General features: G+C 43.3%; 1 protein-coding gene across 1 annotated transcript in view; it reads left to right on the top strand.

Moving 5' to 3' along the window:
• Positions 1 to 2,015: 2,015 nt before the first annotated feature.
• LOC115785052 (transmembrane protease serine 9-like) overlaps positions 2,016 to 15,172 on the top strand; it is a 45,462-nt gene continuing 32,305 nt past the window's right edge. Inside the window, exons 1-6 of the mRNA XM_030736501.1 lie at positions 2,016 to 2,070; positions 2,621 to 2,641; positions 2,861 to 3,023; positions 3,229 to 3,497; positions 5,194 to 5,339; positions 5,452 to 5,764. Coding sequence (XP_030592361.1) covers positions 2,016 to 2,070; positions 2,621 to 2,641; positions 2,861 to 3,023; positions 3,229 to 3,497; positions 5,194 to 5,339; positions 5,452 to 5,764 — 967 coding nt within the window. The remainder of the gene's footprint in view (positions 2,071 to 2,620; positions 2,642 to 2,860; positions 3,024 to 3,228; positions 3,498 to 5,193; positions 5,340 to 5,451; positions 5,765 to 15,172) is intronic.

Here is a 15,172-nt window from a genome sequence, read left to right as displayed (position 1 = left end):
GGGGCATTATTCTTCTTGAATGTGAGGTTCGACTAGCAAACAGAACCTCCTTTCCAGCACCTCAGCATAGAGCTTACTGAGGCTGAACAGTGTGGACACTGTAGACGACTACAAATATCTGGGAGTACACATTGACAACAAACTGGACTGGGCTAAGAACACTGATGCCTTATACAGGAAGGGCCAAAATTGTCTCTTTTTTCTGAGACGCCTGAGGTCCTTCAACATCTGCCGGACTATGCTCAGGATCTTTTATGAGTCTGTGGTAGTGAGTGCCATCCTCTATGCTGTTGCATGCTGGGGCAGCAGGCTGAGGGCGGCAGACGCCAACAGACTCAATAAACTGATCCACAAAGCCAGTGATGTTGTGGGAGTGGAGCTGGATTCACTTATGGCAGTGTTGGAGAGGAGGATGCTGTCTAAGCTGAAGGCCATTATGGACAATGGCTCCCACCCACTCTACAACACAGTGATGGGACACAGGAGCACATTCAGTGCGAGACTCATCCCACCAAAATGCACCACAGGAGGTCATTTCTACCTGTGGCCATCAAACTCTATAACTCCTCCCTTAATAGGTGACACTGTGGTTCACCAGTGTCATTCATTATATATATATATATATATATATATATATATATATATATATACATTGTACATACACTTATACATAAAAAAAGACCATCCATATACATTGTACATATATATAACGACATCATATACAAAACATATATAAATACTTCAATATACTCCAGATTTATATTTACTGTCCAGTCAAGATTTAGATGTGTATATAGCCAAATTATCTCTTTAGTTTTTATATTTTTATACCTTTCGTGTATTTTATTTTGTTTTGGTTTTTATTAATTTAAATGAAACGGTTGCAGCTGTAACAACAGAAATTTCCCTCTGGGATCAATAAAGCATTTCTGATTCTGATTCTTCAGCTTGATGACTTCCTTCACCTATGTCCACCATCTGGTTCGTGGATTACCACCACAACAGCCACCAACCACCTTGCAGCCACAGCTCTGAGCAGAAGCCTCAACAATGGAGATGCAGAACATGATCCATTCGGATTCAATGTCCTCAGCCTCCCTCGGAATGCTGCTTAGTTCTGCAGGAGGTGGGAGTTTGAGATCTTGCAGAGTGGATCCTCTGCCAGGCATTCTCAGAACACCCTCACTATACGTTGAGGTGTGCCAGGTCTGACCAGCATTCTTGACGATGGAACATTCTTGAGCAACCTGCCCTATGACTCCAAGAAGACTAAGTACTCTGCACTGTCATTTGGCATGTAAGCACAGACAACAGTCAAAACCCATTCCCCAGCCTGAAGGCACAGGAAAGCAATTCTCTCATTACTGAGGAAAACTCCAGATTGGAACAGAGTCCAGCCCCTTTCCAGAAGACTGGTTCCAGAGCCCAGGCCATGCATTGAGGTGAGCCTGACTGTATCTAGCCAGTGTCTCACGCACTAGCTCAGGGTCCTTACCTACCAGAGAAGTGACCTTCCATGTCCCAAAAGCAAGTCTTGATAGTTGCAATTCGGTTCACCAGCATCTCCACCTTGTAGATGAGTGTCAGGAGTGATTTGTGACATAAGGAGAGCAGCAAGAGTGAAAGGGATGGTTTGGAGACAGTGGCACTGAAGATGTTAACATCTTCATTGGAAGTGAGCAGGATGGACACTTCCAATTAAGTAAATGAAATCGTGCTGAGGGAAAATGTTTTTTTGATAAAGCTGCAAATAAACCCAGCACAGCAGGCTTTGGTTTCCTGATATAAAATTAATAATCCAACCCAGAAAAGTTACTAATTAGTAAAAAAGTTCAACATTTCTGAAAGTTGAAATTCTAATTTAAACTGACATATCTGATGTGAGGAGATCAGATGACCAACAGTGAGATGGACAGGCATTTGAGAGAGGTGTGTTTTACTGGAGACTGAGAGGGGGGAGGAGAGAGGAAGGGTATTTATGCTGCGGCAGGTCTGGCTGTTTAGATGTTCCAGTCATGGCTTTCTACAAAGTGATCTGTTTGGCTGCTGTGCTGATGCTCCTGACCCAAGGTAAGAGCCGCGCTCACTGCACACACCTGCTTCAGGTACGGCTCACAGGGTTAAAACACTCAGGAGCAAATCCTTTCACTTTAAAGGAAGAGTGCATGTAATAACAGCAGGGAAAGGAGGAAATCCTGGATTTACAAATTCTGTTTTAGCAGCAGGAGGGAACGTCACGTCTCACTGGATGGATGTTCAGGACACAGTGTTCAGTGAACATAAATTTAAAATGCCAATCCAAGGCAAAGAAGTTTTTCCACCAGAAATGCTGAAGTAACGAAGTGACAGTATTTGGAGAAGAAAGTGGAGTGCTAAATTGTCAGTTAAAGACCCTACAGTAATTACAGAGAAAACCCAACAGTCCAAAGAGCCTTCATGAGCAAACACCTGGTGACGGTGAGAAGGAAAAAGTTCCTTTTAACAGGAAGTAACATGTGGCAGAAGGAGGCTCAGGGAGGCACAGTTGGGGTTGAGGGGAAAGAGATGGGACAACAGACACACTGTGGAAGAGAGCCAGAAATTAATAATTTATTATTTCTTTATTTCTTTTCTGTTTCAGAGTCTGAGTCGCAGCTGAAAGGTGAGATAAAGTTTATTTTAGTTTTAAATACATGTTTTATGCAAAATAGAAATCTCTACATTTTCCCAAAGTAAAAGAATGTAAAGGAGCAGTGAATTCCTGAAATCAGAGTGGTTTTCCTGCTGTTACTCCCAGGATCACTGTGTCCTCAGCAGTTTGTAATGCTGAGAGTTTACAGGTCATGCAGTGATGCTCACTCTGTGTTTTAATGTCTGTCAGTTTGCGGTCAGCCGAGTCTGAACACCAGGATTGTAGGAGGACAGGCCGCCCCTCCTGGCAGCTGGCCCTGGCAGGTCAGTCTGCAAATATATGGGTTCCATTTCTGTGGAGGATCCCTCATTAACAATCAGTGGGTGCTGTGTGCTGCTCACTGCTTTCAGAGGTGAGCAACAAGAATAGAAAAAAGAAAGATTTGCTCTATGAAGACACTATGAAAGGCCACAGATCCCAATCTGGAGGGCAGGACCTCTCTGAGGGTCCCAGGATGCATCTTTAACAGGGCCTCTAACATCACTGTACCCAATCATTTTATATTTAAATGATCATTTATCATTTCTGCACTGTTTTTGTGTCTTTGATGATCCCAGAATCAGTGCAAGCAGTGTGACTGTGTCTCTGGGCCTTCAGAGTCTGCAGGGATCCAACCCCAATGCGGTGTCTCGGACAGTAACACAGATCATCATCCATCCCACCTACAACTCTGTTACCTCTGACAATGACATCTCCCTCCTGAAGCTCTCCTCATCAGTGACTTTCACCAACTACATTGCTCCCGTCTGCCTGGCAGCCTCAAACAGCACCTTCTACAACGGCTCTAACACCTGGGTCACCGGCTGGGGCGATACTGGAAGTGGAGGTGGGTCATAAAGACACCTGATTCCTTTCAGAGAAATGAAGACTACAATGCAGGAAACAACTGTGTTCTCAGACATCTCAGAAATATTTAGAGCAACCATTCCCAAAGTAACGAGTGCTGCATTTTGTAAACCAGAGTCTGATGACTGCAAACACGTTGTTTATGAAATCGGGCATTTCTGAAATTCGTGTGATACTGTCTCAATGCTGCTGAGTCCAACCAACAGCCCAAACCGTTTATTATCAAAGTCACATCAAGACAAAGTTGTTGAAGTTCTGGAGCACATCGCTGATGTTTGAGCTATCTGTGTCTAAGGCTGCTTCTCCACAAGTTTACAGATATTATTCAGCTCTGAGCAAAGTGACCAAACGTCCGACTGACTGTAAGAACGTAAAGTCGTCTCTGAGCATCTTCATCAGCTCTTACAGCTGCTCACAGCTCTGTGCTCCCTCATGTGTCCTTGTTCTGTTTCAGTCTGTTCTGTGTGAAATTTAGATTTATTTATTTTTAGAGTCAGACATTGATGTGATCTTCCAATCTTTGAGTTCCATTATTGATACATTTTGACAGATATTTTAATATTTTATTCACAGATCTGAGAGAAGAATAAAGACAAATGACATAAAAATGATTTGTGGTGTTGCAGAGCCATGTGTTTCCATTTTTATGATTTGACCAGAAATCAGAAACGCTGCAAATGCATCGACTCGCTTTAAAAATAATCTCAGGACCCTCCACATGTCATATTGTGGCTCCCTGCAGCACTCAGTGGGGGAAGCTCCTACAAATACATATTTAACGAATGCAATTGCAAAAGTAACTGTGCTTTTGACTCTGCGCCTGTTTTTTAAACGCCAACAGAAGCTTTTTTTTTTTTTTTTTCCATTTTTGGCTACAGCGGCTTTTATCAATAGTATAGAGAGTCAGGAAATGGGGGGAAAAATACAGGGGAAGACACGCAGGCAAACTGGCGACAGGCCGGGACACGAACCTGCGCCACCCGCACCGCAATGCGGCGTGTGTATGTGGTCGCTGGCTTCACCACTAAGCCACCCAGGCACCAAACAGAAGCTTTGTGACGCCAAAGGAGGGCTTTGCACTCATGTAGACTAAAATATCATGGTGATAGTGTCACAACAATGTAGATGTTTCCCTCTGAAGCTGAAGTGAGTAAAGGGAACATGCCATCTTATGCCCAAAGAAACTTCTCTGTGACCCAGACCCTTCAAGGGAGCTAAAAAAAATTCTTCTGGACCTAAAGTCACCCGATCATATCACCTTGCTCCATCTTTGGCCTGAACAAGACACAATCTGATATACATCTGTGTATTTTTATTGTCGTTAACCCAGTAAAACAAAATTAAAATAAGATTAATAAAATAAGATTTTTTACTACTTTTGTGAGTCTACCCTGAGTGCCTGGACTTTGATGTTTTGTGCTGTTTTTCATTTAGAATCTTTCAATTTTTCTTCTCAACATGTGAACACTGTTGTTTTTTTGCAATGTTATAATATGACTGAATTTAAAAAATAATTTTTTACAAAGAAGGAACAACAGCTAGAAGATAATCCTGGTACCAAATGTAGGTAAAAAGAAAACTTTCATATGCTATATCTTGCTTTGACCAGCCAACTATCACATGCTGATACGACCCTTGAAAATTGCACTTTTTGAACTGATGCTTTCTCCCCTTAGTGTCCCTTCCTTACCCACAAAACCTGATGGAGGTGGAGGTTCCCATTGTGGGAAACAGGCAGTGTAACTGTAACTATGGAGTGGGATCGATCACTGGCAACATGGTCTGTGCCGGGTTATCTGCAGGGGGAAAGGACTCCTGTCAGGTGATTATTTTTACCTTTTTTTTACCATTACCTTTTTTACCTGTTTGCCAGACTTTTACCTTCTGCAAAGATTCTTCTCCTCAGCTAACACTAAATGTTTCTGCTCTCAAAGGGGGATTCAGGAGGTCCCATGGTGAGCAAGCAGAACGGTCGCTGGATTCAGGCGGGAATTGTCAGTTTTGGGGAAGGTTGTGCCTCGCCAAATTTCCCAGGAGTCTACACCAGAGTATCCCAGTATGAGACCTGGATCAACAGCCAGATCACCTCCAATCAGCCGGGTTTTATCACATTCACATCCAATGGGACTGACAGTGACCTCAGTGTCTCCTGCACAGGACTTCCGCCACTGCCAACCCCCACTACATCCACCACCACCACCCGTCCAGTAACCACCAATACAACCACCACCCGTCCAGTAACCACCAGTACAACTACTACCACCCGTCTTTCCACCACCCATCCAACAACCACCACCACTCGTCCAACAACCACCACTACAACCACCACCCGTCCAATAACCACCACTACTCGTCCAGCAATCACCACCCGTCCAGCAACCACAACAATCCGTCCAACAACCACCACTACCCGTTTGATAACCACCACTACAACCACCACTACTCGTCCAGTAACCACCACTACCCGTCCAACCATCACCACTACCCGTCCAATAACCCCCACTACAACCACCACCACCCGTCCAACAACCACCACTACCCGTCCAACATCCACCACTACAACCACCACCACCCGTCCAACAACTACCACTACCCGTCCAAACATCACCATCACCGCCACCTCACCAACACCCACCATTACCCGTCCAACAACCACCACTACAACCACCACCCGTCCAATAACCACCACTGCTCGTCCAGCAACCACCACTACAACCACCACCCGTCCAGCAACCACCTCCACTCGTCCAACAACCACCACCCGTCCAGCAACCACCACCACTCGTCCAACAACCATCACTACAACCACCACCCGTCCAGCAACCACCACCACCCGTCCAACAACCACCACTACCCGTTTGATAACCACCACTACTCGTCCAGTAACCACCACCACCCGTCCAACAACCACCACTACCCGTCCAACATCCACCACTACAACCACCACCACCCGTCCAACAACTACCACTACCCGTCCAACCATCACCGCCACCTCACCAACACCCACCATTACCCGTCCAACAACCACCACTACAACCACCACCCGTCCAATAACCACCACTGCTCGTCCAGCAACCACCACTACAACCACCACCCGTCCAGCAACCACCACCACTCGTCCAACAACCACCACTACAACCACCACCCGTCCAGCAACCACCACCACTCGTCCAATAACCACGACTACAACCACCACCCGTCCAGCAACCACCACCACCCGTCCAATAACCACCACTGCTCGTCCAGCAACCACCACTACAACCACCACCCGTCCAGCAACCACCACTACCCGTCCAACAACCATCACTACAACCACCACCCGTCCAGCAACCACCACTACTCGTCCAACAACTACCACTACCCGTCCAACCATCACCACTACTCGTCCCGTAACCACCACTACCCGTCCAACCATCACCACTACCCGTCCAATAACCCCCACTACTCGTCCAACAACCACCAGTACAACCACCACCCGTCCAACAACCACCACTACCCGTCCAAAACCACCACTACCCCTTTGATAACCACCACTGCAACACCATTACATGTCCAGTAACAACCACTACCCATCCAACAATCACCACTACCCGTCCAGCAACTACCACTACCCATTCGATAACTACTACTACAACCACCACTATCCATCCAACAATCATCACTACCCGTCCAATAACCCCCACTACAACAACCACCACCCGTCCAACAACCACCACTACACATCCAATAACCACCAGTGCAACCACCACCCCTCCAACAGCCACCACTACTCCTCCAGCAACCACCACTACCCATCCAACAATCACCACTACCGTCCAATAACCACCCATCCAACAACCACCACTACAACCACCCGTCCAACAACCACCACCCATCCAGCAACCACCACTACAACTACTGTCACCCGTCCAGCAACCACCACCACCCATCCAACAACCGCCACCACAACCATCACTACAAGTCAGTAAACAATTGTGTGAAGCTTGATAGATCTAGCTTGAACTGTATGCATCTATGTGTGAACCTGAACATCCTAGGTAACTTAGTTTTCCAGTTATCATGTTGATACATTTTTCAGAAAATTTGACCTTTGACCTATAACCCCTTAACTGGTTGCTCCAAAATCAACAAAAACGCCTGAAAAGGGATACCCAAATTAAATCAGCTGCTTTTCCTGAGCTCTGGAGTACATGCAAAAGCTTGGTCTCTTTGTGAAGATGACAGGCCATATTTTTCATTTTTGCAGTGAAAAATGCTGTAACTGTAATTAGTATGTAGCTATTACGTTTGGAACACAGAAAAATTAGACAATTTTTGCCTCGCCTAGATTTTTCATGTTTATTTTTATGTAACTACACACTGAGTGTTGAAGGTATGGACTGGAAAATAAAATGAAACCGTAGAATGAAGTCTTGTCTACTTGTATTCCAAATTTTATCAAAGTAGCACAAAAACTTACTGTTTTGGACAAGTTTTTGTGTGTTGATGTGTAGGTGTTGTACAACTGGTGCCATTTGGAGACTCCAAGAGGCACCAATGGGACAATGCCTGATATACAAACTTCAAATGGCTGTAACTCCTCAATGCGTCAACAGACAGTCATCAATGAGGGCTCTAATGAAAGGTAATATGCAGAGGAATCATGTGATATACAAAAATTTACTGATAGTACGAATTAATTATAATTATAGACATATAAATCAGAGGTTGCCCTAATTTGTAAAAGAAGGAAAATCTTAGGCCTTCCTTCACAAAATAATCCAGTCTATTTTCAGTGATTTCTTCATACACCCCAAAAAATGAATTGTATATTGATCAAAAGTTACAGTAAATGTAAACACTACATATACACATAAAATAAAAAAAATGCAATCCTCCCAATAGTCCTTCTGTGATACACAACTTAAACCTCCTCCCAAACAATTACCCCCACCCCCACAAACACAAAACTTACACAAAGCCCACCACAAAGCGAATATCACAGAATATGATAAACAATGCTCTGAGCCATTGTGCAATCGCTGTGAAAGCCCATCGAGGTCTATAAAACACTTTCCCTGCCCCCCAAACACTCTTGTGTTTCCACGCCAGCGTACACAATTGCACACACACACAATATAAGCGGTGTAACAACAGCGTACGGTGATATTTTCCATGTAATGGTGCATGTCGTCACCTTGTTAAAAAAATGGCCCAAGTCATTTTTTGGCAAAACTGATTTTTTTGCCTAAATTATTTCCTCATGATGCTGGCGACCTCTGATAAAATCGCCTACCTCCTTAGTTGAACAGATCCTTCAGTTTTACCCATTTAATATAATGGCCTGTGTCAAGAGTGTGACTTAGGCTGTTTTATTTTTGCCTAAGTCAAAAGACTGTGTGACTTGGGCAATTTTACAAGCTTTTCAAGATGGCAGCTGCTTTGATAAGAAAAAACCTCTGCCTCGCCACTGATGTTATTTCCATGATTCTGGTCTCATCTGCCATTGTTAAGTGACAAGATTAACTATAATATAGACTAGGCTATAAATATTGCATAGTCATAAATCTTTTTATTCAGTTTTTTAGTTAGCAAAATAGCTAAATCCATGAAGACTATCTGATTGTTACAAGTGATAGGCGATCGGTTAAATCTTTTCTGCCTTTTCATCTACAGGTTTTGCCTCGTTTTTTAAAACTTTATATGATCTAATTAAGAAAATTTTGAAAACTGTATTGTAATCTGATAGCTAGACATTGTGTATAACAAAGAATTACATTATACTTTGTGTTTATATTTGATGAATATCTCACAATATTGAACACAATATTATGAAGAAAATATTAGTAATTATAACATAATTTGACTAGTACTATAGTATATCTATTGTGCAGTGTCTAGAGGCAGCTTGTGCACCCTTAGGGGTGCATGTATGCACAATACTTTGAAAATTCCTGATGTAGCTTAATACAAGTGACCACAAAGCAATGAATATTTTTCAAAATGATCCCACATATGTGACTGTACACCTCAAAGGATTGAAAGAGGAATAAAAGAAGCATCACTGTGAACAACCATCATTGAACAGAGGAGGTGGATTACGTCACCAACTTTCCCCTGCTTACAGGCCTGAGCTCCCTCCCCAGGTGCCTCAACTCACATTCACACCTTTGTTCAGGTGACCTCAATAGGTCACATGATACAATGGGGCAAAGTCCCAAATTGGTTTCACCCAAAACCACTGATTGTAATGACCCACACCTCCTTTCATACCTTGGTACATGTGATTATGCACATGAACAATAGTGGGTCACAACCACGTCCAAGGGACTACATCCACTGGGGTTTACAGTAAATACCTGGGTCTCTCCACCTTTTGGTTTGAGAAGTAAAGAAGCCTTTGGGATGAGAGGTGAAATATCTTGAAGAAACAAAAAGAGGTCCAGTCACCCTTTTTCAAGCTCCTGAGACCTGGATGACTGAGAACCTACACAGACAAGGGTTGAACTGATTTTGGTAGGCAATGCACTTGACAATTCTTAGGCCAATCAGGCCTCATCCAGTGAAAATCATGAGACAGTCACTGAAGAGAGGAGGCAGGTGGTACCAGGCCAAGAGTCTGTTTCAGATGGAGCAGATGATGCCTTAAACTCTCCTGTTGATGATATTCAAGATGCCACGTAGACACATCCACATCATGAAGTGGGCAAATCTGATGATGATGATGTCATCTGTGAACCAGATTATACCCCATCCTTTGAGGAGTCCTCATACAGACTGGAGCAGCCAGGAATGGAACCACCAGCCTTCTGATTAGTAGAGGACCTGCTCTACCTCCTGAGTCAAAGCCACCACTATGAAGACAAAATGAAGGCAGCCTAATCATAGCAATAAATCCATGTGAAAGTGCTTAAGCATGATGAGTTCCTGAAACTGAATGCAGGTTACTTCATTAGCATTAGACCAGGCAAAGAAGTTGGAGAGCTGACTGCATGATCTGCAGGCTCTTCAGTTTAGCAGTGAAGGCAAAATCCATTTGGAGCCGTCCTTCACGGAGGACTCTCTGTGGGAAGCACTGCCACAGAGGACAAAGGTGGGTAAGAATGTTTCCAAGTGCTCTGCCCATCAAGGAGAGAAAGCTCCAGGATCTCCAGTCAATGAAACACCTCATGCCCGTTGACTGCCAATCACTTCTTTGACAATTTGCTGCATTAAAAGGCATCAGTCAAGAACCCAGCAAAGAGCTGGAGGGAGAAGTGAGGAGATGTACACTGTACATAATTATGTTTAGTTAGTTTGTTAGTTATGCTTAATGGTTGACAGAGTTGAACATTTAAAATTGCTTAAGTCACAAAGGCATGATAGAAAAATTTGCCTACATCATTTATTCCTCTTATCTTACATAATGGACAGGCATTGTGATTATTATGTCAAAAGTCATCAATTGTCATAATGTTTTTCAGTGAAATTATTAATAAATATCATATTTTATTAAATATTTAGTTCAGTTTTTTGTGTTTCCTGAAAAACCTGAAAAAATGACTTAGGCTATTATTTTAACAAGGTGATGATGTCTAACTCACCATTACATACATATTTACATCTAAACGGTGTATAATATGAAGACGAGCTGAGAATAAAAACTTACACTTACTCTGAATCGCCTTCAGACTAACAGCTGTTCATCTGTGGGATTCTGCAGCATTAAACCTGGTTGAATCAGCGACCAAGTCCTCTAATAAATAATAATCCACTCTCGTGAGTGTTTTGAGATATTTATACAATCCGCTAGTGAGAAAAAGTACTGAAAACACCATTGAGGTCACGATGGCACACAGAGTCTTACTTCCAGCTCGGCTTCGCGCAGGTAATACGCACTCATTGGCCATTTCTCAAGTACGCAAGTACGAACTTGCGTTCTTGACAAGTACGGCCTTCCCAAGTACGGGGGATTATTTCTTAACTGGAACACCAGCGTACTTGATGACATCACAGCTCAGCTCCAGTGTTTCTATCACCTTTCAGCTTACTGCTTGTTTTAAAAACTTCATCTCTGAATAAAAACATTATACTGTACATGTATACACAGCTCTGCTGCTTAAGTTACAAAAACAGGTCAAATATTAAAATTATATTATTTTTATTCCAGAACACTTCTACCACTTGCAACAGAGATTTGTTTAGAATACAGTCAAATAAATATTAACATTTTAAAACATATAATTTGATTATTTCTGGAGAAGGCTTGTTATCAGTCTCCACAATCTCCATGAACAGCATCAACATGCCAATGTGATGTTCCCGTTCCCGGTGAAAAGGCTCTCCTGTTCCTTCCTGAGTAAAATATTTTTAATATCAGTTTTATTGGTTTAAACAGGAACAAATGAAACACTGAAATAAACCAAACATCAGCTGTTAGAGATAATCTGAGTGTATTATTTCTGTGTTTAACTTCCACTCAGCAGTGAAAACAAGCGGGAGTTTTGAAAACGATGTTCTGGCAGTCTGGCGTTCTCCCCGGGTATAGCACCATCGTCCGGCCGGTGAGTGAACAGCTGGTGTGAGAGCAGTGGAACGGACGTCTCCAAAAACGTCGGAGCACATTTGCAATCAAGTTTTTATAAACCCTCCCCACACACTTATACACCAAATATATACATTACTGTACAACACGTATTATGCATGTGAAGAACGAGTACCGCAAAAACCCGCGAAACAGCAAAAATATTTTACACTAATACTGATTGAAAACCCGCGAAACAGCGAGTCTGCGAAAAGCGAACCGCAAAGTAGCGAGGGATTACTGTACACATATACATTCTCCCCTGAAAACACTGTAAAAGTCTGTTTTGTGTCACAGAAGTGGTAATATTTCAAAATTTACTCTCAGTTTTAGCCAATCTATTCCACCATTATTGGTATCCGGTCTTTAAGTCCGACGTCATTTCTGGGTCCAGATGCCCATAAATGGACAGCAGTGGCAGCCCAGTGACTGTTCACTATTACATTCGGATCGGTCAAAACAACGACAGACACAGCATAGCTGAGTATTGAACACAGGAGAGTTTGGACCCGGAAATGGAATTCTACGTCAGTTTTGTTCGAAATACATTCTGGGATACTTGGCTGCACCAAGTCCACACAAGTCACCACCGATGCAGACTTGATAGAAGGGGCGGAGCGAGAACACATTCAGGTATTTTGAGCGAATTTGCCTATATGCATACTTAGGTTTGGAACAGTACTTGGGCTGAGAATGATGACGTTTCCCAAGTTCACGAGTACAGAAGTTCGCACAAGAACACATACTGAGAAATGGCCATTGTGCAGCAAATTTGTGGATTCATGTGAAAACACACCCCAAGGTGCCACATACCAAGGTGTCAGGAATTTTATTGGCTATCCACAGTATTCCTGACTTTGTGCCATTACCCGATTCATAGCTGAAGCCGGTATTTTGCTTCCGTTTGCGCTGTTGTTTACGGCTGCGGGCTTACACACTTGCCATTCATTTAAACATTTTGACACTGCAGTTTCTTTTACCTGGCCTAAATGGTACCACATCGGAGGTGGATACATTGCAAGGATGTTTTAAAAAGCAGCGAGGTAACAGTGCCTCACCCATCACTTGTGTAAATGACATGAAATTATGGCCCCAAGTCAGCTACATCGACATTATCAATTATCTTGTTTTTTTCTGAAGGTCTTGATGGCGAGGAATCACATAATTATAAGAGGACCAGATTACCTTCAAAGTAATAAAATCAATAAAGTAATGCTGAACAAACAAGGCAACGTTGTTTACCTTAAAGCAGCTGTAGAGCCGAGCCAGAGCATCGGCCAAGCTAAGCACTTAGCATGGGTCATGCTAAGGGAAACTGGAGTGGTGGAGACAGTCAGTTGTTCCTGTATCGCTGATTAGAGAAATCATGTAGTGATGCTGCAGCTATTCTGTGGAAGGTATATCACTTACAGGGGTTGGACAATGAAACTGAAACACCTGGTTTTAGACCACAATAATTTATTAGTATGGTGTAGGGCCTCCTTTTGCGGCCAATACAGCGTCAATTCATCTTGGGAATGACATATACAAGTCCTGCACAGTGGTCAGAGGGACTTTAAGCCATTCTTCTTGCAGGATAGTGGGCAGGTCACGACATGATGCTGGTGTAGGAAAACGTTTCCTGACTCGCTCCTCCAAAACACCCCAAAGTGGATCAATAATATTTAGATCTGGTGACTGTGCAGGCCATGGGAGATGTTCAACTTCACTTTCATGTTCATCAAACCAATCTTTCACCAGTCTTGCTGTGTGTATTGGTGCATTGTCATCCTGATACACGGCACCGCCTTCAGGATGCAATGTTTGAACCATTGGATGCACATAGTCCTCCAGAATGGTTCGGTAGTCCTTGGCAGTGATGCGCCCATCTAGCACAAGTATTGGGCCAAGGGAATGCCTTGATATGGCAGCCCAACCCATCACTGATCCACCCCCATGCTTCAGTCTGGGCATGCAACAGTCTGGGTGGTACGCTTCTTTGGGGCTTCTCCACACCGTAACTCTCCCGGATGTGGGGAAAACAGTAAAGGTGGACTCATCAGAGAACAATACACGTTTCACATTGTCCACAGCCCAAGATTTGCGCTCTTTGCACCATTGAAACCGACGTTTGGCTTTGGCACGAGTGACCAAAGGTTTGGCTATAGCAGCCCGGCCGTGTATATTGACCCTGTGGAGCTCCCGACGGACAGTTTTGGTGGAAACAGGAGAGTTGAGGTGCACATTTAATTCTGCCGTGATTTGCACCCGAACATCCCTTTGAGACAGCTTCCTCTTGCGTCCACAGTTAATCCTGTTGGATGTGGTTTGTCCTTCTTGGTGGTATGCTGACATTACCCTGGATACCGTGGCTCTTGATACATCACAAAGACTTGTCGTCTTGGTCACAGATGCGCCAGCAAGACGTGCACCAACAATCTGTCCTCTTTTGAACTTTGGGATGTCACCCATAATGTTGTGTGCATTGCAATATTTTGAGCAAAACTGTGCTCTTACCCTGCTAATTGAACCTTCACACTCTGCTCTTACTGGTGCAATGTGCAATTAATGAAGATTGGCCACCAGGCTGGTCCAATTTAGCCATGAAACCTCCCACATTAAAATGAGAGGTGTTTCAGTTACATTGTCCAACCCCTGTATCTGGATACAGGGGTTCAGATCACTGAAACAGAAACACTGGACTGGCCGAAGGCTGTGATCATGGAGACACGCAGCTGTCATCTTGCTAACTGCTGACTAACTGTGTTTACATGATGAAGCCACGCATTGTTAAAGCTTTGTGTAGGCTGTATACTGTAGTGTCACACTATATGAATAAAATAATGTAAAAAATAAGAGGCTGTACATTAAAGGAAAACTTAAAACATAAGGAAAAATACAGTAATAGGATGTGCAACTGGGTAGTATAATTTTGAGGAAAAAGAACAAATTTACAGTATAAAATAATTTGAAAAAAATGTACAGACTGATGTAGTGACAACCGACAACAGTACAAGTTGAACCCGAGTTCATGTTCCAAATAATAAAGCTGCCTGTTACAGCACAAAGTAACTGAATTTTGTCATTAACTCTGGCTCTGACTTTGGGTAACTGGAAGTATAAAACCGTACAGC

The sequence above is a fragment of the Archocentrus centrarchus genome, chromosome 8, assembly GCF_007364275.1.
Source record: "Archocentrus centrarchus isolate MPI-CPG fArcCen1 chromosome 8, fArcCen1, whole genome shotgun sequence".
Lineage (NCBI taxonomy): Eukaryota > Metazoa > Chordata > Actinopteri > Cichliformes > Cichlidae > Archocentrus > Archocentrus centrarchus.
Note: the sequence above shows the minus strand (reverse complement) of the source record. Positions and strands in the feature narration are given on the sequence as shown.